General features: G+C 27.0%; 2 protein-coding genes, 1 long non-coding RNA gene and 1 pseudogene across 6 annotated transcripts; 2 read left to right on the forward strand and 2 right to left on the reverse strand.

Annotated features, from left to right (window-relative positions):
- Positions 1–454: 454 nt before the first annotated feature.
- On the reverse strand, positions 455–7911 carry LOC114934968 (G protein-coupled receptor Mth2-like). 3 transcript variants are annotated; one of them, XM_029307701.2, is made up of 7 exons: positions 7765–7911; positions 7514–7673; positions 2970–4029; positions 2322–2400; positions 1901–2097; positions 1650–1815; positions 455–1133 (listed from the first exon to the last, which is right to left on the reverse strand). In XM_029307701.2, the coding sequence occupies exons 2-7, from the start codon at positions 7514–7516 to the stop codon at positions 896–898; spliced, it is 1743 nt and encodes a 580-aa protein (XP_029163534.2). In that variant the 5' UTR covers positions 7517–7673; positions 7765–7911; the 3' UTR covers positions 455–895. The 3 variants fall into 3 exon arrangements, with proteins under 3 accessions (XP_029163534.2, XP_029163535.2, XP_029163533.2); XM_029307702.2 differs by having other exon boundaries at positions 7754–7911; XM_029307700.2 differs by lacking the exons at positions 7514–7673; positions 7765–7911 and having other exon boundaries at positions 2970–4819.
- On the forward strand, positions 7805–11781 carry LOC114934967 (G protein-coupled receptor Mth2-like; annotated as a pseudogene). The gene is made up of 5 exons (XR_014925275.1): positions 7805–9310; positions 9452–9530; positions 9833–10017; positions 10480–10645; positions 11346–11781. The product of XR_014925275.1 is annotated as a G protein-coupled receptor Mth2-like (transcript).
- A 1746-nt stretch (positions 11782–13527) lies between these two features.
- On the reverse strand, positions 13528–20462 carry LOC114934974 (G protein-coupled receptor Mth2-like). Its single transcript, XM_029307710.2, has 5 exons — positions 18953–20462; positions 18052–18130; positions 14858–15048; positions 14616–14781; positions 13528–14163 (listed from the first exon to the last, which is right to left on the reverse strand). Exons 1-5 carry the CDS (start codon positions 20034–20036, stop codon positions 13926–13928), a joined length of 1758 nt encoding a protein of 585 aa, XP_029163543.2. The 5' UTR covers positions 20037–20462; the 3' UTR covers positions 13528–13925.
- On the forward strand, positions 20348–21647 carry LOC114934978 (uncharacterized). Its single transcript, XR_003820398.2, has 3 exons — positions 20348–20509; positions 20601–20760; positions 21157–21647. It is a non-coding gene; the product is annotated as an uncharacterized LOC114934978 (long non-coding RNA).

Below are 21647 nucleotides of genomic sequence, written 5' to 3' on the forward strand. Positions count from 1 at the left end.
CATCAAGGAAATCATTATATGATTCATTTTATGAGATGTTAAAGATAGCGAGAGTTCTCAAATCGAATAATATATCAATATTTTTATTTTAATATATTTTTATTTCAATATATATATATATATATATATATATACATATACACACCTTATATTCTTATTTGTACTTTTTTAATTTTAAGAATAAAATCGAGATTATAAATTAAAAAAATATTAATATTTATTCGATTTGAGAACTCTCGCTTAATAATTTTATTAAAAAAATATATGATATACACAGAGAAACAAATAACACACAGTAATAATTACGCAGAAAAATTAGAAAAAGAACATTTCTGATAGTTGTCTTCTAATGTTTGTAGGTGGAATAATTAAATAATTGACTAAACTAGAGAATTCAATTGATTAATGTTCACAAACACTTTACATTTTCTTGTAATTTAAATTTGTCGAAAATTAAATATGTTTTACAATTTTTATTGCGTGTATTGGACAATAATAATCGTACATGTTAATTTAAAATTAATTGTTTATATGCAAGTCATATTAAATGTATTTTTTCAACTTACAACATAAACTTGTAATTTTCTTTATACATATCAAATATATTTTTGTACATAATCGCTATTAGATATTCTGCTATTTATGATGCAGAAATATCTACATTGAAATCCGAGAATTAATTTGTCAAGTTCATTATATTATAATGTAAAATATTATATTTTATTAGTGTATTAAATTAAAATTAATTAATTGTTTGTCTATAAACTGCGATATAACTTTTTTTTACACATTGCAATATTAGAATTCAGTTTTATCGGACGAACCTTTTGCGTGACAATTTTCTTCTCTGCAAGAATTCGATTTTTCCTGCATAAACACTTCTGACATAGTATAGTTAAGTGCGTGATGCATTTGTGTTGAATCCGAATCGTTTCAGTAACATCTCCTTGGTCTTCTTTTTCCATACAAATATGATAAAGGTGCAGAAACTCGTAATAATATCTAACGAAGCAATAAAATAAGCGAGGTAAATATTCATTATTTTTACAAACACCCATGTCAGTGTAAGCACAATCCAATTTATGCCCAACACGATAAACAGCACAATAAATAACTTCATATATAGATTAAACCTGCAAACACATATGTATATATTAATATTTGGATATGTTTCAATAAAAATAATAAATTCTATACATCAAATTATTGAACTAAAAAATGATTAAATAAATTATAATACAATCTTAAAAAAGAGACACAAAAAAATAGTTGTTAAAAAAATTCTTTAATAATGTAATTTTTTATTAAATAATTGTATTCATGAACTTTATGCTCACTAATCTACAACATTTCGAGAATTATAGATTTTTTTCGATAAAACACGATTCAAATTACAGCAATAAATGTTTTTCTTTTTCTATAGTTTAAATAATTACATGAAAAAGAAAAAAGGAAACAAAAAGAGAAGAATTATAACACATTAAAAATGTATTGCTTTTAAATAATCATTCTTCTTCATCTTGAATGCAAAATCAATCGAATATGTAATGTTGTCAGAAGAGACATTGACAAAAATATATCTGCATAAATCTCACTAATAAAAAGATTAATTATTACACGCAGCAATGCAAAAATGTCAAAATACTCACCATTTCTTATTGTCATTATATCGCCTGCTTTCCGAATCTGTCAGACAAAGACCTGTATTCTTTTCATAGCGTCTGATTTTCAGTGCCGCAGAGATAGATAAGCAAACGCTACTAATATTACAGACAGTTTTAATCCCGTAGAAATACAATAGAAACGCTGGCTTCCCTGTACGTATATGTCATAAAATCTTATACTGTTTTTCACAATATATTAAAATGCTATAGCATTAATAGTATTATTTGAGACGTACGTTTAGCATAATACCAGCAAAGTCCTAATTTAAATTCTGGTCGGAAATTTCTTGGCAGGTACACGGAAATAAAATCCACAACGATGACACAAAGAATAGCAAGTATAAATGGACCACCGTACGCGAAAATCCCATAATACAGTAACTTTTTATTTTCAGTTTTTTTTTTGACCTTTTTTTGTAACGAAGAGAATTTTCTGCAATTTACATGTCATATTTAACTGAGAAATCTGAATGTAAAAAAGTTAAATTAGTGCTTGTTTTTTATCGTAACTTTTCTCAAAAACTTATTCTATAATCTAAATTTTTATTTAGTTTTCAGAGACAAAAAATATCTATGTTAAAAAATTATCTTGTATTATTTTTGTAAGGATAAATTCGAATTAGAGACAAGTTAAATATAAAATACTTTGTAATTCACCTGAATGTCCACCACATATTAAAGCTCATGGCACTTAGCCAGAAAAAAGTCGACATAAGAAAGTAATATTCTAAAAAGGCTGTAAAAATGAATAAAAATAAAGGCTATAATAATAAATAATATTTTAATCAAAGGCTATAATAAATAATATTTTAATCAAAGAGCGTGCGATAAAATACAGGAACTAAAAATTTTCATGTTTTTGTGTGTGATTTTCCATTGAAAAATAAATTTAGTCTAATTTTTTGCACTATATAATACCAATATTTAATGAATACTGGTAGTACTAATATAAGATAAATAGTATTTATACATATATGTATGTAATATATACAAATATATATGTTAATAATAATATAATTTTTTAAAAAAATAATAAATATTATAGTATATAGTTATTACAATATTATAGTTAAAAATAATAAATATATTATAGTTATTATATAGTTAGTTATATAATATATATAAATATATATGTATATATATTAAGGCACATTCGGATTAGTTATAATTAAAGTGCATTAAAATTTAATTAAATTAATTAATTAAATTAAATTTTTCAATAATAAATAATTAAATTAATAATAATTAAATAATTAAATTAATAATTTATTGTTAGATTGTTATAATTTATTAGAAATACTGTACCAATTGTAACACAGGCGGGATATGGTATTTCTGCATTGTATTGCATAAGCTTCACTATGTTAATTATCAGTGCTACGATTGAAACTGCGCTGTAATTGCGCAACATAAATCCATGTACATTTCGCAGTTCTGGCAATATGGAATACACTAGAAATACTAGTACCATAAATAATATGCACACTACATGCAAGCCTGCATATATGTTAAATGCGTAAAACATCGACTGGATCTCAGGTGTGCATTTCATCCCGTTCCTAACGACTTGATGATAAGTGTCATAACAAAAATTCACTTCGAACTCTTTCCCTCTGTTCAAGAAGACGGAGAGACAATATGACGTCGATTTAAATAATGTTTGATAATAAGCTAAATAAATAGATCCATCGGTGAAAATCTTATAATCGTACTGATGACCCTCGTCTACCACGATACGTTGCGTTCGCAAACACGGATCATAGATGGTTAAGGGAAACAATTCGTTCACTCTCTTACTTTCGTTTTGCATTGAATCGTTCGCATATTCGTACACATACGGTAAATCGAATTTCATTTTTCCTGCTGGAATGCATTGGCTGTCATTCGTCCTTTGGCTATAGCCAAAGGGACAGCAGAACAGAATGCAAGTAATATTATGGCAAGTTTCGTATGGGACGATGTTTCTTGCATTACTATTCTTAGTGGAATTTCCAAAGACTTTATTCATCGACATGGAATTATTCTTTCCGAACAAGTTTTCGTCAACTTTCGGTGACGTAGAGTTTTTTTCATGTTTGACATTTGTCAAATTGGTGGGAGAGTTTGCCGGAATTTCGTCTTCATCCTCAGGATTTTGAACAGAACGCTTGCTTAGTTTATATAATAACAGATCAACATCATCGTCATTGTCATTCATGGAATTAATTTCATTCGGCATTTCATATCGCATATTGCTGAATAACTTTTCATACAAATCATGTTGCAGTGTTTTTATCTCGTTCTTATAAATTCTTGTAAAATCTGTATCTATCTCGTATCGAACTGTCAAATTACGACCTTCCTCTTCGTTGTTGATGCAATTTTGCTGAGATTTCGATGAAGTGATGAGGAGACAAAATCCGCAACACAAAAACGTAAGATTTTTTTCATTCATTATTTTACACGAAGATATACGTCAAAGTAATTAGATTATTTAATCAAACTTATTTTAATATTCACATTATATATATATAATTCTCACATAAATTTCGAATTTTAAATCATTGAAAATTTCATATTAGATTTATGTATATCTTAGCTTTTGTATTAAATGTACTAATTTAAAAAATGTTAAGTGCATGATTTACACATATAACAAAATCAATTTATTCTTTTTTTTGTGTTTGTCAATAAAATTTCGAAATATTGATCTGATTTTATTCTAGCACTGTTAAAGTAGACGATTACGCGGTTCACTTTTAATTATCTCGCTAGATTTGATAAAACTTAATGATATATGATAATATATTATATATCACTAACTTCGGCTTTGACGTCTCTTTATGAAAGAAGACTACACAAGTAACAAATGCTTGTATAAAGGAAGAAGTAAAACTGCCGAGAACGGCAAGTCTTTGATAACTTTGCAAGGAAACACACACACAAACAGTCACAAACACACCCACTCATTCACACACACACACACACACACACACACACACACACACACACACACACACACACACACACACACATACACACACATACACACACACACACACTCTGTCTGTATACTGTTATCAAATTATACACTAAGAACTAGACTTCGAATTATACGCAAATTGCATAATTGTTACTTTTTGCACATTCTATGACAGCATTGATAATGTGAAAAAATTGTAATAGTTTCAACTAATTAATGTTTATTAATTAAAAAAATTATAATTTATTCACATTATTAATCTCCTTGTAGAATATGCAAAAATAACAACAATTGCGCATATAATGCAATTTGCATATAATCCGAAATCTACTAATAACTATATACATATTATATGACAATTTTATTTAATTTTATTTAATTAAAAAAATAAAGAAATAAAAAAGAAATAAAAATACGAGAATTAAAATTATGTGCATACATAATAGAAATTTGACGAACAAAAATTTTGTACACAAAAGAAATTATTAATTCTTACGCAAAGCCCGGAAGCAATCGTTCCGAATTATTAAAGTGCTTCATATGCATTGACAAAATAGAACGATTTTGAAACACTGTGCAATAATAATTTTAATTCGCCGAATTTTATTATGTATATTATTATAATTCTTAATTTATAAATAATTTTAATCTATTTTTTAAAAAACATTTAACAATCTAAATTCGACGTGCAAAGATGCAGTTATTTCTCACAGCAATTTTAATTATTCGATTGAAATAAAGAAAGTAATTGCGTTAAATATACTATGCATATTTTATTAATTTACTTTCAACATGCATATGAGAAAATTACATGAGAAGCACAATTACAAATATTAAAAAGAATATGTATCGTGAATAACAAATCGTTGATAATGTTGGAAGGCAATTTATTTATCGCGAAATCATGTATACAAAATGTAAGAAAAAATATTAATAAACTTCTGCTCATAATAAATGGATTAATTGATGTTATCCAACACGTTTAATCGCTTAAAACATTAATCTTCAATCAATAAAACTATTACATATATTTTCAAAAATATTAAAGTATTTAAAAACAACGATGAAGTCAATGAGTAAATAATGAAAAGTTTTTCATCTACATTATATATTTATATTGGTGTAAATGTATGATGTAATCAAAGAATCTATCTCAGAAAATAATTATTCAGGTACGGACATCAGGAAAATTTTTTTATGCTTCATTCTTTAACTGCGCTTTATACAACATAATATGTTTATTAAGATGGAAACTGTGTAATTTTACGCAAATCTAGTTTGCACTTCTACGTATTTTTCACAGTATTGCAATCATTGATTTGATTCAATAATATGTAAAGTAAGATAAATTTTCTATATAAGATTTTAAACTAAATCCTTTAAAAAAACATAACATTAAAATATAAAACGGTAAAGTTATTTCTGTTTTATTATAATTATATTAAATTGCTGATTGTTCGTTGGTGCCTGATTTGCGATAAAACTTTTTTTTAACATAACTGCATTATTAGAATTTAATTCCATCGAACGAAACTTTCGCGTAACAATTTTCTTCTCTGCAAGAATTCGATCTTTTCTGCAGCTTTGACATGGTAGTCAAGTCCACGATTTATTCATCCCGCATTCTGAATCGTTTTAATATCATCAACTTAATCTTCTTTTTTCCATACAAATACTGATAAAAGCGCAGAAATTCTGCACGGTAAACAACAAAGAAATAAAATAACTAGAGTATTTTTGTGGAGAATTAAGTATCCATGATATTGTATACACAATCCGATTTATAGGCCATTAAGATAAATAACGCGATAAAAAATTTCATATATAGATTAAACCTTGCAAACAAATATATATTAATATTCAGTTATCTTTCAATAAAAATAATAAATTCTATATATCAAATTATAAAATTGAAAAATAAAGAAATAAATTATATATCAATCTTTAAAAAAAAGAAAAGAGAAACAATAGTTTAAATAAATTTTTAAAAAATGTAATTTTCTTTATATAATAAATGCATATTCAATAACTTTATTCTCACTATGTATTGTGACATTTCGAAAAGTACCCATATAGCACAGATTATTGCAATTATATTGCAGCAACATTGCAATGTTGCAAGTTGCAATGCAACATTATAAAGACATTGCAGAGATATAGGTGCACAAAATTCCAGCACACTTGTAGCAACATGACATTAATATTTCGGAAATATTGCATGTAATCCAAATTCTATAATTTATATATTGTAATATATATACATATACCCAGCAAACACCAAGTTACAGCTATATAATTGTTAGTTGTAATTTTCCACTCAAAAATATAATACGTGTATTATAACAATTATATTGTTGAGTGGAAAATTACAACTAACAATTATATAACTGTAACTTGGTATTTGCTGGGTATAATACTATAATAAAATAATTTTTTGCAATATTGTACAATAAAAGATGTTAACGATAATCAATAATTTTATTATCTTCCAAAAAGCGGACATTTTAACATTGCTGCAATTCAACAGCAATGATGTAGCAACATTTTGCAGTGAATTTGCAATATTGCAATATTGCGGTGAAAGATTGTAATGTTTTTGCAATCTAACGGTGCTGTATGGGTACAGACTATTTTGAAAAGATACGATTAACGTTAAAGTAATAAATGTTTTTCTTTTCTTATAAATTATATAATTATACATAATAAAATAAATAAAAAAACAATAAGCACAGTAAAAATGCCTGCTTTCTTCAACTGGAATGTGAATCAAGCAAGTATGGGATATTGTCGGCAGAGACATTGACATAAATATGTCTGCATAAATCTCATTAAGATAATAAAAGATGTTCACTAACAATAAATGTTACAAAAATTTCAAAATACTCACCATTCCTTATTGTCATTATATCGCTTGCTTTCCAAATCTAATAGACGCAGATTTGTATCCTTTTCGTTGCGTTTGATGTTCAGTGCCGCAGAGATGGATAAGCAAATAATAATAATTAGACAGACAGTTCTGATCCCGTAAAAATACAACAGATACGGCACTGTTTTTGTAAGAATGATATAACATAAAATTACATACTGTTTCAGACATATTTAAAATGCGTAACATTAATAGAGTTACCTGAAACGTACCTTTACCATGATACCAGCACTGACGTAACAGTACCTCGTCAGTAGTATAGTAGACCGACAGTTTCTTGCAAACCTATCGACGACTCGTCGTGCTCGGTAGTCTCAGCTTCTCTCCCGCGCAGAAACATGTATCTTGTGCATTCTTCTAACGAGAAAAAGCCGAATACAGTAAAATAGTACTGACTTTATCTAATGAAATAATTAAAATTCAAGACGTGCAATCATCAATATTAATAGTCATATAGTGCTAAAATCAAATCGACATTTCGAGATTTTGCTGAGAAACAAAATGAGATAACATAATTTTATTATATTTTGCACTTAACACATTTTATTGAAATTAATAGAAAAGCAAACGTGTGCATAAATTTAATGTGACTTGTTTTAATTAATGCGAATGTAAAACTTACATGAAAAATTATATGAACACTAAATTTGATTATCTAATTATTCTAAACTTTATTCTTATGTGAAATAATGAGTGGAAAAAAGTTTGCAATTGTGTGTTCCGTGCTTCTCCTCGTTATTTCGTTATCGAAATCGCAGCAAAGTTTTACCAACAGAAATGATAATTTGACGATACGATACGAGATAAATACGGTTTCTACAACAAATTATAACGACAAAATAATAACACTGCGATATGATTTGCATAAAAATTTGATAAATAATACACAAAATGACAAAATGCAGCATGAATTTCATATGAATAAACGCGAGGATAATGATTTGATTCAACTTAAACTGAACAAGCATTCACTGCAGAATAACGGTGATGAGCAAAAATCACAGAGCACGAATTCGACATATGTCAATCATAAAAGGAATTTCACGGCTCAGGAAGTTTATGAAAATGTAATTGAAACAAATGATTCTATGTCACTTGAAGTCTTCAAAAATTCCAGCAAAAATGCTAATGAAACTAACATTGTCCCAAACGAAATGTGTCATAATGATACTTGCATTTGACTCTGCTGTTCTCTTGGCGATCGTCTGGTTGATGGCAACTGCATTTTTGAAGAAATTGAATACATTTTTCCAAAAGTATACACGAACGATTCGACGCAGAGCGAAAAGAAAGTGAACGAATTGTTTCAGCTGACCATTTATGATTCGTGCCAGGATAATCACGTTCTGCTTCCCGAAGGTTTTCAGTACGATTATAAGATTTTTACCAACGGTTCTACATATTTACCTTATTATGAAATACTTGTTGAATCGACATCATATTGTCTCGCCGTCGTCGACGAGAATGAGTTCGAAGTAACCATCTGTTCCAAAACTTATCATGACAAGATCAAGGAGATAACTGATAATGAGCCCTTGATTTATAACATACAAATTAAATATCTGAGTTTCCATATAGTATCTATATTACTTTTGGGGTCAGTATTTCTGGTGTATTCCATATTGCCAGAACTCCGAAATGTACACGGCTTTATGTTGCGCAATTACAGCGGTGCCTCAACTGTAGCATACAGCATTAACATTGTGAATATTATGATCAGAACGGGTGATATACCGTATTCTGTTTGCGTTACAATAGGTAGAATATATATCTAAATTACTTATTTCTTGCTCCTTATATATTTCAACTAAAAGTGCAAATTACATATTACATTTATATTTATATAAATAATATATTATTATTTATTAATACAGTCTGTATTTTTATTCATTTTTGCAGCTTTCTTAAATTACTTTTGTTTCTTGGCGGGTTTCTTTTGGCTAATTATGATAAGCTTTGATATGTGGTGCACATTCAGGTAAGTTGGAAAATATTCCATATTATACTACTTATTTTAAACTTGCCTTTCATTTACCTGTATAAAATTGCTTCATTTTCGATTTTATATCGGATCATATATCGGTTTAAAGATAAAGATAGATAATAATATGCAAAATTCTGTATTAATCAAATTTTTTTATATATTGTGTTGGTAGTATTGTGTTGGTATATTGCTCTATAGGGTGATAAAGTGACTCGATCAAAGACACATTATTTTAACGCTTTTACATTCTGATTTCTTTTATCTATTGTTTGTTAAATATGTTGTGTAAATTGCAGAGGATTCTGTTCGTTACAAAAAAACGTCAAACAACGAGAAAAAAGAAAGTTGATTTATTATACAATCTTTGCGTGGGGATGTCCCTTTATGTTTGCTGTTTTCTGTGTCAGCATGGATTTTCTTTCCGAGTATGTACCATCGATTTTGCGACCGGAATTTCATTTAGGAGATTGCTGGTTCCATGGTAAGTGAAGATAACTGTATCAATGCGATAGCGTTTTAACGTATTGTGAGAACCCACACAACACAGAATATTATGAATGTTTTCAAAAAATATTTCTAAATATTTCCATAAAATATTGCATAAAAACATTTTAAAATGGTGGAATATTTTAAAATAATTTAAAAAATTTTTTGTGGTAACATTTTTCATAATATTTTCAAAAACGTTTAAAAATATTATTAAAAATGATCTTCTTTATCGCTCAGATAATATTTTCTTAAATATTTTATACATATTTTTGAAATATTAGTTTAAAACTATATTTAAAAATATTTTTTAAACATTAAAAAGCGGACATAGAAACATTTTAAAAATATTTTTGTGAATTATTTTATCTTTTAAGAAATATTTTTAAAAGATTTTAAAAATATTTTGTGCTGTATGGGAAACAGTATAAAAATTCATGACATTTTATACTTACAGGAAGAGATGCGTTTATGTTGTATTATTACGGGCTCAAAAGTGTCTGCATTATTAGTAGCGTTTGCTTATCCATTTCTACGGCACAGAAAATTAAACGTTACAAAAAGGATACGGATGTTCGTCTGACAGATTCGGAAAGCAAACGGTATAATGATAATAAAAAATGGTCTGTATTATTTTTGCATCGATGTGTGATAGTCTTCTATGTAGTTTGTTAATGAGCCAATCCAATATGTTATTTTTGCCAATATTTCTGCCAACAATATTACATTACATATGGATTGATCTGCAATTCTGATGAAAGGAAGGGATAATTAGTTTGAAGTAAACATCTTTTCGGTGCTTAGTATTTTCTCGGTTTCTATTTTTTTTTTTTTAACGTACATAATCTACAGAAGAAAAAAAATATATCGTTGTAACTTCAATTCTGTTTTTGTTTTCGAGAAGGTCTGCAATTCTCGAAATGTGGAAAATAATGAGAGAATAAAGTTAAATAATACATTTAATTTCATAAAGAAAATTTTATTTTTCAAAAATTTCTAAAAACAACTATTTTTTTCTTCTCTTTTCTTTTAGGATTGTAATTCATTCTATTTTGTAAAAAAATAATTTAATAAATAGTTATAAATTATAGAGGAACAAGGACCAATTATAAAAGCCAGGCGTGGTAATTAATACGTCAATGTAGAATAAAAATAAATAAGTTTCTTTATGGCTCTTGTTTTTCTAATTTTTATTTATTATTAGAACCTTATATTTATAATATTAATAAATAGCATTTTTAATAAATAGTTAAACTTTTAATTAATAAATAGTATTATTTTTATTGAAAAGATATCCAAATATAAATATATATTTGTTTGCAGGTTTAATTTGTATCTGAAGCTATTTATTATGCTGTTTGTCGTGATGGGTATAAAATGGTCCGTGATGACAGCGTCATGGTTGGCTGAAAGTATATCCAATTACGTCTTGTTTACTGTTAACTTCGTAGACATCGTACAGAATCTCTGCACCTTTATTATATTTATATGTAAAAAGAAGATCAAGATGATGTTACTGAAGCGATTTGGATGCGGTTCACACGTTCGACAAACGACTGTAACATAACATCGAGAACGACCACGTCAGAAGTGGCTATGCAAGACAAGAATTCTTACGCACAGGATAACTGTCACGTTAAAAGTTCACGCAGTGGGTCTGAACTCTAAATTTCTATGCAAATTATAAACGGATATTCTTTTCACTAATTATTCTTTGTATTTTCTTTATGATTATATATTTGTACAATCAACATTCTAATTTGTCTTTATTTATTAGAACAAGTTTGATTTGATTATCCTTTTGAAGATTGTAAATCAAAGAAAAAAAAAGTTTATGAGTAACTATAAAAAAAAAGAAAAGAACAAAATACAAAGAAAACAAACATTTTGAAAACAAAAATAAATAATAAATAATTTTTTAAGAAAAAAATAACACTTTCACCTGCTGCCAACAAGGTCTTAACATTCAAATAATAGAATAAAATAAATAAAAAATAAAATACAAAATAAAATTTAAAAAAACGAAAATAAAAAATAAAAAAATAATAATTATATAAGATTATCATAATTAGAAATATGCGTATAATAACTACACTGTTTTTACTGGGAACATTTCGTACATATACTATACTGTCAAAAATATTGCTTTGACATCTGCTGCTAATATTATTAATAATATAGGCAATCAAAAGAAAGCAATGTCTAACGCAAATTTTATGTGTTATAATCAAATTTAGTGTACATAATTTCTCATATAAGTTTTAAATTTTCAATAATTAAAAAATGTCACATAAAATTTACGTACACTTTTGCTTTTGTATTAATTGCAATTAAATATGTAAAGTACAAAGTATAATAAAATTAAATTATCTCATTTTGTTTCTCAGCAAAATCTCGAAATGTCGATTTGATTTTAGCAATATATGACTATTAATATTGATGATTGCACGTCTTGAATTTCAATTATCTCACTAGATAAAGTCAGTATTTATTATATCACTGTATCCGGCTTTTTTTCTGAGAGAAGAATGCACAAGATACATGTGCCTGCACGGAAGAAAAGCAGAGACTACCGAGGACGACGAGTCGTCGATAGCATCGTGAGAAACTGTCCGTCTACTATACTATATAGGACTATACACATATAGCTTTTACATAAAATATACAAAGAAAAAGACTGGTCGATAGCTCCACCAATCCAGCAGCAAAAGGAAAAATACACTAGACTGTTTTTTAGATATTTAATGCTTAAATAAAGAGTTTTCATATTTCTAAAAATACCGCAAATAAAAAATAAATTGATGCAGCAAAATTCAAATAATAAAATTTTGTAGTTATTAATTATTTTTTAAATATATTTTAAATTGTAATTATTTTATACATTTAAATATTTGTATATCAAAATTTGTTTCGAATAATTAATCGATAACGCATGCGTTAGAAAAATGTTATTTATTTCACAAATTTATTAATCCCATTTGTTGTCTTTAGACAACAAAAAAATTATTAAAGAAGAAAATTATGTTGAATATCGTTATTTGCCAAATCTTATACATTATCATATTAAGTATAATATCTGCACATATAAAGTAAAAACAAAACTTATTCCAAAACCGGTTTATATTCGATATGCATAACTATGAGAGTTATATCATGATCATTTATTTGATTAGAAATTAAAAATAGCGGTAGATCCGATGGCGCTGATGCTATTTAATTTTTACCGAAAAAAAAAATATTTCACAAAAAATTTATTGAATTTGTCAAAATCAATAATTGAAACTAATAATTACTAAAATGTAAATTATATTAAAAAAAATAGTAAGCTACACCGAATTATTGAGATCTTAAAAAATCTAACATTTCAATTATTTAAGTATTAATGTTACAATAATCTCATGATGAAATATTTAATTAAATTATAAATATTATACTAATATTATAAATTTTTATTACAATTCATAATATTAATAAATAAACATATATTTATTTGACATTTGTATAATAACAACTTATAGTAATTTCATGCAAATTTTGTAGCAGTTTTCTGAATTTCTACTAATATTCCAAATATAAAAAAATTATTAGCCTACAATTAATAATATTATAAATATTTATGTCAAGAAATGTAACATAATTTCATTTAAATTTGAAAAAAAAACGAGACAAAATAATATGTTTTTGCTACAAAATCCGCGCGCGCGAAAATATGTGTGAATTATAATTATTAATCTAAACTATAAAGAACAACATAAAAAAACATGATTTAAATTTTTAAATAAAAATTAAAGATCGATTAAATCAGTGTGACTTCTTGCTCGTCCGGAAAAACTCATCTTCTCCTGCATGACTATTTTCTTTTGACGTGGTAAGAATGCTCGAAAATGTTGCATTTGATCCGTGTCAAGCATATGGTGACAAACCGAAGCCGAGTCGCATGAATAACATGCGCTTGATCCTTCTTTTACACACAAATATGACAAAGATGCACAGACTCTGCATAATGTCCATCAAATTAACAACATACCATATAATGTTGTAAATTGATAAATTTTTATATAATAATGACGCTGTTATTATTAGCCATTCTATGCCCATTGCGATAAACAGTACGATAAATAGCTGCAGATATAGATTGAGCCTGCAAACAAATATATAATTTTCATAGTTCTTGTGAATATATATGACGAATAAAATTGAATTAATGTATAAACCTTAAGAAATTTGTGAAAGTGTTTAAAATTTGTATTTTTGTAAAATAAAGGTGCATTTTTTAATTTAATTTTTGTTATTAATTGTCATGTTATTTAGAATTGTATAGAATTTTGAAAGAACACGTAAAATGATATATTCTCGAAATTATTACAAAATAAAAAAGTAAATCGGCGAATAAAAAAAATATCATCTGCAAATGACAATCTATGACCAGAAATCATAATCTGAATTTATATTTAATGTCGTTTTAAATCTGATCTTGACTTAAAATTCAACCAATGAAACTCAAACTTAAAATTAAATACACGATCAGATTATATTAATTTTATAAATAAAATAGATTATCATATCTCAATACAACGATATCTGAGTACATACCATTTTTTATAATCGTTAAAGCATTTACTCTCCGAATTTTTTAGACAAGAATTCAATTCCTTATTGAAACGCGCAATTTTTAATGCTGTATAAATAGATAAACAAATGCTATTGATGACGCACATACTACTGAGCACATAATAATACAACAAATGCGGACCAATCTCTGTAAGTATAAAACATCATAAGTTTTTATACTCTTTCTCACAATACTAGAATCCTATAGCATTAACTTCACTTACTAAAAAACCAGCAATCTCCTAAATGAAATTCCGGTTGCAAAATCGGTGGTACATTTACATACGCCGAAAGAATATCCATGCTGACACATAAAATAGCAAGCATAAAGGGACATCCCCACGCAAAGATCGTATAATATATCAACTTTTTTTTTTCTTGTTGTCTGACGTTTCTTACTAACGAACTGAATCCTCTGCAATTTACACAACATATTTAGCAAACAATAAATAACATAAATCAGAATGTAAATACGTTAAAATAATGTGTTTTACATCAAGTCACTATATTATACTGTAAAGCAAAGATTCAGCTTGAAGAATCCATTCTTAAAATTGCTGTACGATGATTTTTAACGATGTTATGAACGATTAAATTGAAAATTACATTTTCTCTTCAATTTGCGATAACTTGATAAAGAAAGATCGACATATACATTTTAAAAAACAATTTTGCAGGGAAAACTTCAGGCTGTAACATAGAAATGTCAAAAAATTTTTCACATTTTTTTGTGAGACACGTCTACATGTGAAAAAAAATTTTCTATTTATGTTATTTGTTTTTTGTATATAAAAAATATCAAAGTTGAAGAAAATAAAAAAAATTGTAAACCATTGAAAGCAGAAATTTCAAGCTTTAAAACTCTTTTTTAAAATTTAAATTCTCATTATTCGAAACAAAATAAAACTATTTATAAAACTTGCCTATTTTTGGACAATTGTTTTTTTCATGCCATAATTATTTTAAAAAGTGTATATTTACATAATTATTATGCAGATACGACACTGGTACTTTAAATTGTTATTAAATTTTGAGAGACGAATTTTTCATAAAAAATCTATTTTTATTTTGTAAAAAGTTATCGTGTATTGTTTTATTTTATATATGAAAAGAGTAAAACGTCAAATCAAAATATTATTACTTTATACCGAATTATTGGATTTCGTTATAATATTTTATACATATTTAAATTAAATATATAATATATGCTTATTATATCTAGTACGCCACTTTTACTTTCAAAAATTTACCGTTTGAAAATCAATCAATAAAAATATCCAAGAAAACTATTTATTTCAAATTATAATTTGAACCTATTATCTTTATACTCTAACTTATAATGTCCTAAGTATAATTGTTTAATTATTAAATATTATTTTCAAATATTATATATAGTTGTTTTTGCACGTTCCAACACAATATATAAGAAAATTCGATTAATCCAGAGTTTTGTCTATATATATAAGCACCGTCTGTCTGTCTGTCTGTACCCGAACTACTTCCGCATTCGTGGACCGATTTTCGTGAAACTGGTACCAAAATGTTGTAAATTTTTCGGGGGTGGCTGCTGTGGGTTTTTTTTTTAATTTTTTTATTTTTATTTTTTTCCTCAAAGGAGGGTATGTTTTTGCAAAAAAAATTTTTTTTGCAATATTTCTGAACACATGGTATCAAAATGTTGCAAAATTTTTGGAGATAGCGACGATGCGGTTTTTTTAAGTGTTACACTTCCACCCACTCACCCACCCACGCATTTACCCACATGCATGCGCATTTATGGACCAATTTTCACGAAATTAGTACCAAAATGTTGCAAATTTTTCTGAGGAAACTGCTGTGTGGGTTTTTTAAGTTTACGCCTCCACCCACGCACCCACCCGCGCAATCGTATACTTATGAACCGATTTTTTTTAAATCGGTACCAAATTGTTGCAAATTTTTTGGAGATGGCGACGATGCGGTTTTTTCAAGTGTTACACCTCCACCCACGCACCCACCCACGCGCATGCGCATTTATGGACCAATTTTTACGAAATTGGTACAAAAATGTTGCAAATTTTTCTGAGAAAGCTGCTGTGTGGGTTTTTTAAGTTTACGCCCCCACCCACGCATCCACCCACGCAATCGCATATTTATGAACGGATTTTTGTAAAAATTGGTACCAAAATGTTGCAAATTTTTTGGAGATGGCGACGATGTGGTTTTTTCAAGTGTTATCTTCAAGTATTATATATATATATATATATATATATATATATATATATATTAGTAAGTGATGATCCACAGGAGCAATTAAATTTTCCAACTGAGTTTCTAAACTCACTGACACCTTCTGGAATGCCAGTTCATCGGCTTAAAATAAAAGTTGGTGCTACAGTAATCTTATTAAGAAATTTAAATACTAAAAAAGGACTTTGTAATGGAATAAGATTTATTATAACTAATTTGAAAAATAATATAATTTATGTAGAAGTTATAACAGGTCCTGCTCGAAGACAAATTGTTATGATTTCGAGGATAGATTTAATTACAAATGATTTGGAACTGCCATTTAAGTTTAAACGAAGACAGTTTCCTATTCGAGTGTCATTTGCTATGACAATAAATAAATCACAAGGACAAAGTTTAGAAAAAATTGGAATTTATTTGCCACATCCTGTATTTGCTCATGGTCAAATTTATGTGGCATTTTCTAGAGCAACAAAAAGAGAAAGTGTAAAAATTAAAATTGATGAATGTAGCAATCAAGGACATTTAATTGAAGAAAGTGAAAAATGTTTTACAAAAAATGTAATATACAGGAAAATTTTGTAAATTGAAGAATTATGACATTGTATGAGAGCTAATAATAGCGGGTTAGCGGTGGGTACATTAGAAATAAAAAAAATTGAGTAAAATGTAAAAAAGGATATAATAATTAAGTAATAAAAAAAATATTTAAAGTATATATTAACTAAAATAATGTTTTATATTTAAAAAATATAAAATTGTGTGGAAATTAAAATAAAAAAGAAAATAAAAATAAAAATATATAATAAATATTTAAATATATGCAAAACGCGGTGTAAAATAAAATATCTGGGAGAAAGAAATAGATAACATAGTAGTCATCCAAAAAAAAATTTAAACATTTATTTTGATATAAATTTCGTGAAAGTCGGACAACAAATGTGGAAGTAGTTCGCGGTAATACAAAAAAAGAATTAATTTTTTGTGTTAAAACGGATTTATAATATAGGCTATGAAGAATGAGAAAGGCTTTGAGGACCGCGCGAAGCGCGGTCCGAAAAGCTAGTATTATATATTCTCTATCTTTATCTTTAAACCGATATATGTAAAATCAAAAAGAAAGAATTTTATAAAGATAAATAAAAGGTTAACAATAAGTAGTAATAAAATAGAATATTTTCCAACATACCTGAATGTGAACCACATATCAAAGCTCATTATACTTAACCAAAAGTAACTCGCCATATAGCAAAAATATTTTAAAAAAGCTGTAAAAATTAATAAAATTAAAGACTGTAATAATAGATAATAAATAATAAATAATAATATGTAATATTATTAATATAAATATAAATGTAATATGTAATTTGCTCGTATAGTTGAGAAATAAATAAGGAGCAGGTAATACGGCAAAAGAGCAACGCAATGTATAATTAGGTTGCAAATACAATTTTATTTAATAAACAAATTTTTTCTATTAAATAAAAGAACTTTGTATTTGCGACCTAATTACTTCGCGTTGTTTTTTTGATTTATTTTCTGCTCTTATTTATTTCTAATTTTATTAATAAATAATAATATATTATATAATAAAATATATATAATAAATATTTTTATTAATAAATAATAATATATTATTTGTCATTACTCGTTGAAATTTTAAAATTTCAAAGTTATCACCTTTATGTTTCTCCATTAAAATAGATTTACTTTAACTTCCTACACTAAATTATATAGTAATATTTACGTAATAAATACTGCTAATATCAAATTAAACATGTTTGATTCAATATATAATTCTGCAAAAACACAAAGAAATATATCTATTTGAGACGAATAACTTATATTATATATATATTAAAATGTTTTTAAATATAATTTAAATATTATTCGCTGTTTTGCATTTGTAAGATTTTAACAAATAATATATTCAAGTAATATTTAAAATTATTAATTAATATTTAATGTGCAAATTTAATATGCAAATTTAATACCTATGCAATATTTAATATATATATACATTAAATATCTGACAAATATATATACCCTATACTTATTACATAGTTTTATGATTTAGATATATACTCTACCTATTGTAACGCAGACGGGATACTGTATATCCGATTTGATAAAAAAATACACAAGGTCAATTCCGTATACAACAGACACGGCACCGCTATAATTGCGCAACATGAAGCCGTGTTTATTTCGGAGTTCTGGCATAATAGAATACACCAGAAATACTAACCCCAAAAATAATATAGATATTATATAGACACTTATTTGCGTAATATTTTGATAAATCGTTGTCAGAAGAGCCATTCGCTTTTTATTAAATATCTCCTTAAGCTTGTCATAAGTTTTGAAACAGATGATTACTTCGAACTCATTCCCGTCGACGACGGCGAGACAATATGATGTCGATTCAACAAATATTTTATAATAAGGTAAATATATAGAACCGTTGGTAAAAATCTTATAATCCCACTGAAAACCTTTAGAAAGCAGATAGTAATCTTCCCGGCACGAATCATTAATGGCTAGCTCAAACAATACGTTCATTCTCTTTTCGCTCTGCGTCGAATCGTTCATGTATACGTTTGGAAAAATGTATTCAACTCTTTCAGGAATGCAGTTGCCATGAACTAGACGCTCGCCAAGAGAACAGCAGAGACGAATGCAAGTATCATTATGACACATTTCGTTTGGGACGATGTTAGTTTCGTTAGCATCTTTGCTGGAATTTTTAAAGACTTCAAGTGACATGGAATCATTCTTTTTAATTACATTTTCGTAAATTTCTTGCGGCGTAAAATTTTTTTTATGATTGACATTTGTCGAATTTATGTTAGATTTTATCGTTTTTTGCTCATCATCTTTATTCTTCATTGAATGCTTGTGACGTTTATGTTGAATCAAATCATTAACCTCACGTTTATTATTCATATAAAATTCATGCTGCATTTTGTCATTCTGTGTATTAATCATCAAATTTTTATGCAAATTATGTCGCAGTGTTATTATTGCGTCGTTATAATTTGTTGTAGAATCCGTATTTATCTCGTATCGTATCGTTAAATTATCATTCTTGTTGGTGGAAATTTGCTGCGATTTCGATAACGAAATGACGAGGAGAAGCACGGAACACACAAATGCATATATCTTTTCACTCATTATTTCACGTAATCATAAACATTCGAATAATTAGATAATCAAATTTAGTGTTTATTATTTCTCATATAAGTTTTAAATGCTCAATAATTAAAACACGTCACATTAAATTTATGCACACTTTTGCTTTTGTATTAATTGCAATAAAATGTGTCAAATGCAAAATATAATGAAATAAAATTATCTTATTTTGTTTCTCAGCAAAATCTCGAAATGTCGATTTGATTTTAGCACCATTACTATTAATATTGGTGATTGCACGTCTTGAATTTTAATTATTTTATTAGATAAAGTCAGTACTATATCACTGTATTCGGCTTTTTCTCGTTAGAAGAACGCACAAGATACATGTTTCTGCGCGGGAGAGAAGCTGAGACTACCGAGAACAACGAGTCATCGATAGCTTTGCAAGAAACTGTCCGTATACTATACCACTGACGAGGTACTGTTACGTCTGAACTGGTATTATGATAAAAGTACGTTTCAGGTAACTTTATTAATGCTACGCAATGTAAATATGTCTGAAACAGTATGTAATTTAATGTTATATCATTCTTACAAAAACAGTGCCGTATCTGTTGTATTTTCACGGAATCAGAACTGTCTGTCTAATTATTATCATTTGCTTATTTATCTCTGCGGCACTGAACATCAAACACAACGAAAAGGATACAAACCTTCGTCTATCAGATTTGGAAAGCAAGCGATATAATGACAATAAGGAATGGTGAGTATTCTGACATTTTTGTAACACTTATTGTTAGTGAAAATCTTTTATTATCTTAATGAAAATTATGCAGACATATTTATGTCAATGTCTCTGCCGACAATATCTTATACTTGCTTGATTTGCATTCCAAATGAAGAAAGCAAACAGGCATTTTCACTGTGCTTATTGTTTTTTTTCTGTTATGTATAATTATATAATCTATAAGAAAAGAAAACATTTATATGCAATTCTAAACAAAATGATAATTAATTACGAAAATCTAATTAATGACTGCATTGTACAAAAATAAAAATTTTAAACGCTTTCAAAAATTTTTTAACGTTTCTACATCAATTAAATTTTATTCGTCATATATATTCACAAGAACTATGAAAATTATGTATTTGTTTCCAGGTTTAATCTATATCTGAAGCTATTTATCGTGCTATTTATTTTATTAGACATAAAATGGTTCATAATAACAATGCAAAATAACTACAAAATACTTAAAAAAGTATCAATTTACAACTTGTATGTTTATAATTTGCTGGACGTTATGCAGAATTTGTGCACGTTTATCATATTTGTGTGGAAGAAAAGATCAAGCGCATGTTGTTCAAGCTATTCGGCTGCGGTTTGTTGCCAAAAGCTTGACACGGATCTAATGCAACATTGTCAAGCATTATTACTACGTAAAAAGAAATAGTCATACAAGTGAACATGATTTCCTCCGGACGAATATGAAGTTACACTAATATGACCGATCTTCAATTTTATTTGAAAATTAAAGTCATGTTTATTTATGCTGATCTTTATGTTTAAGATTAATAATTATAATTCATCCATATTTTTGGATTTCGTAGCAAAAATATATTATATTATCTCGTTTCTTTTTCAAATTTAAA

The sequence above is a fragment of the Nylanderia fulva genome, unplaced genomic scaffold (assembly GCF_048542155.1).
Source record: "Nylanderia fulva isolate GAGA-0341 unplaced genomic scaffold, ASM4854215v1 Scaffold35, whole genome shotgun sequence".
NCBI classification, from domain to species: domain Eukaryota; kingdom Metazoa; phylum Arthropoda; class Insecta; order Hymenoptera; family Formicidae; genus Nylanderia; species Nylanderia fulva.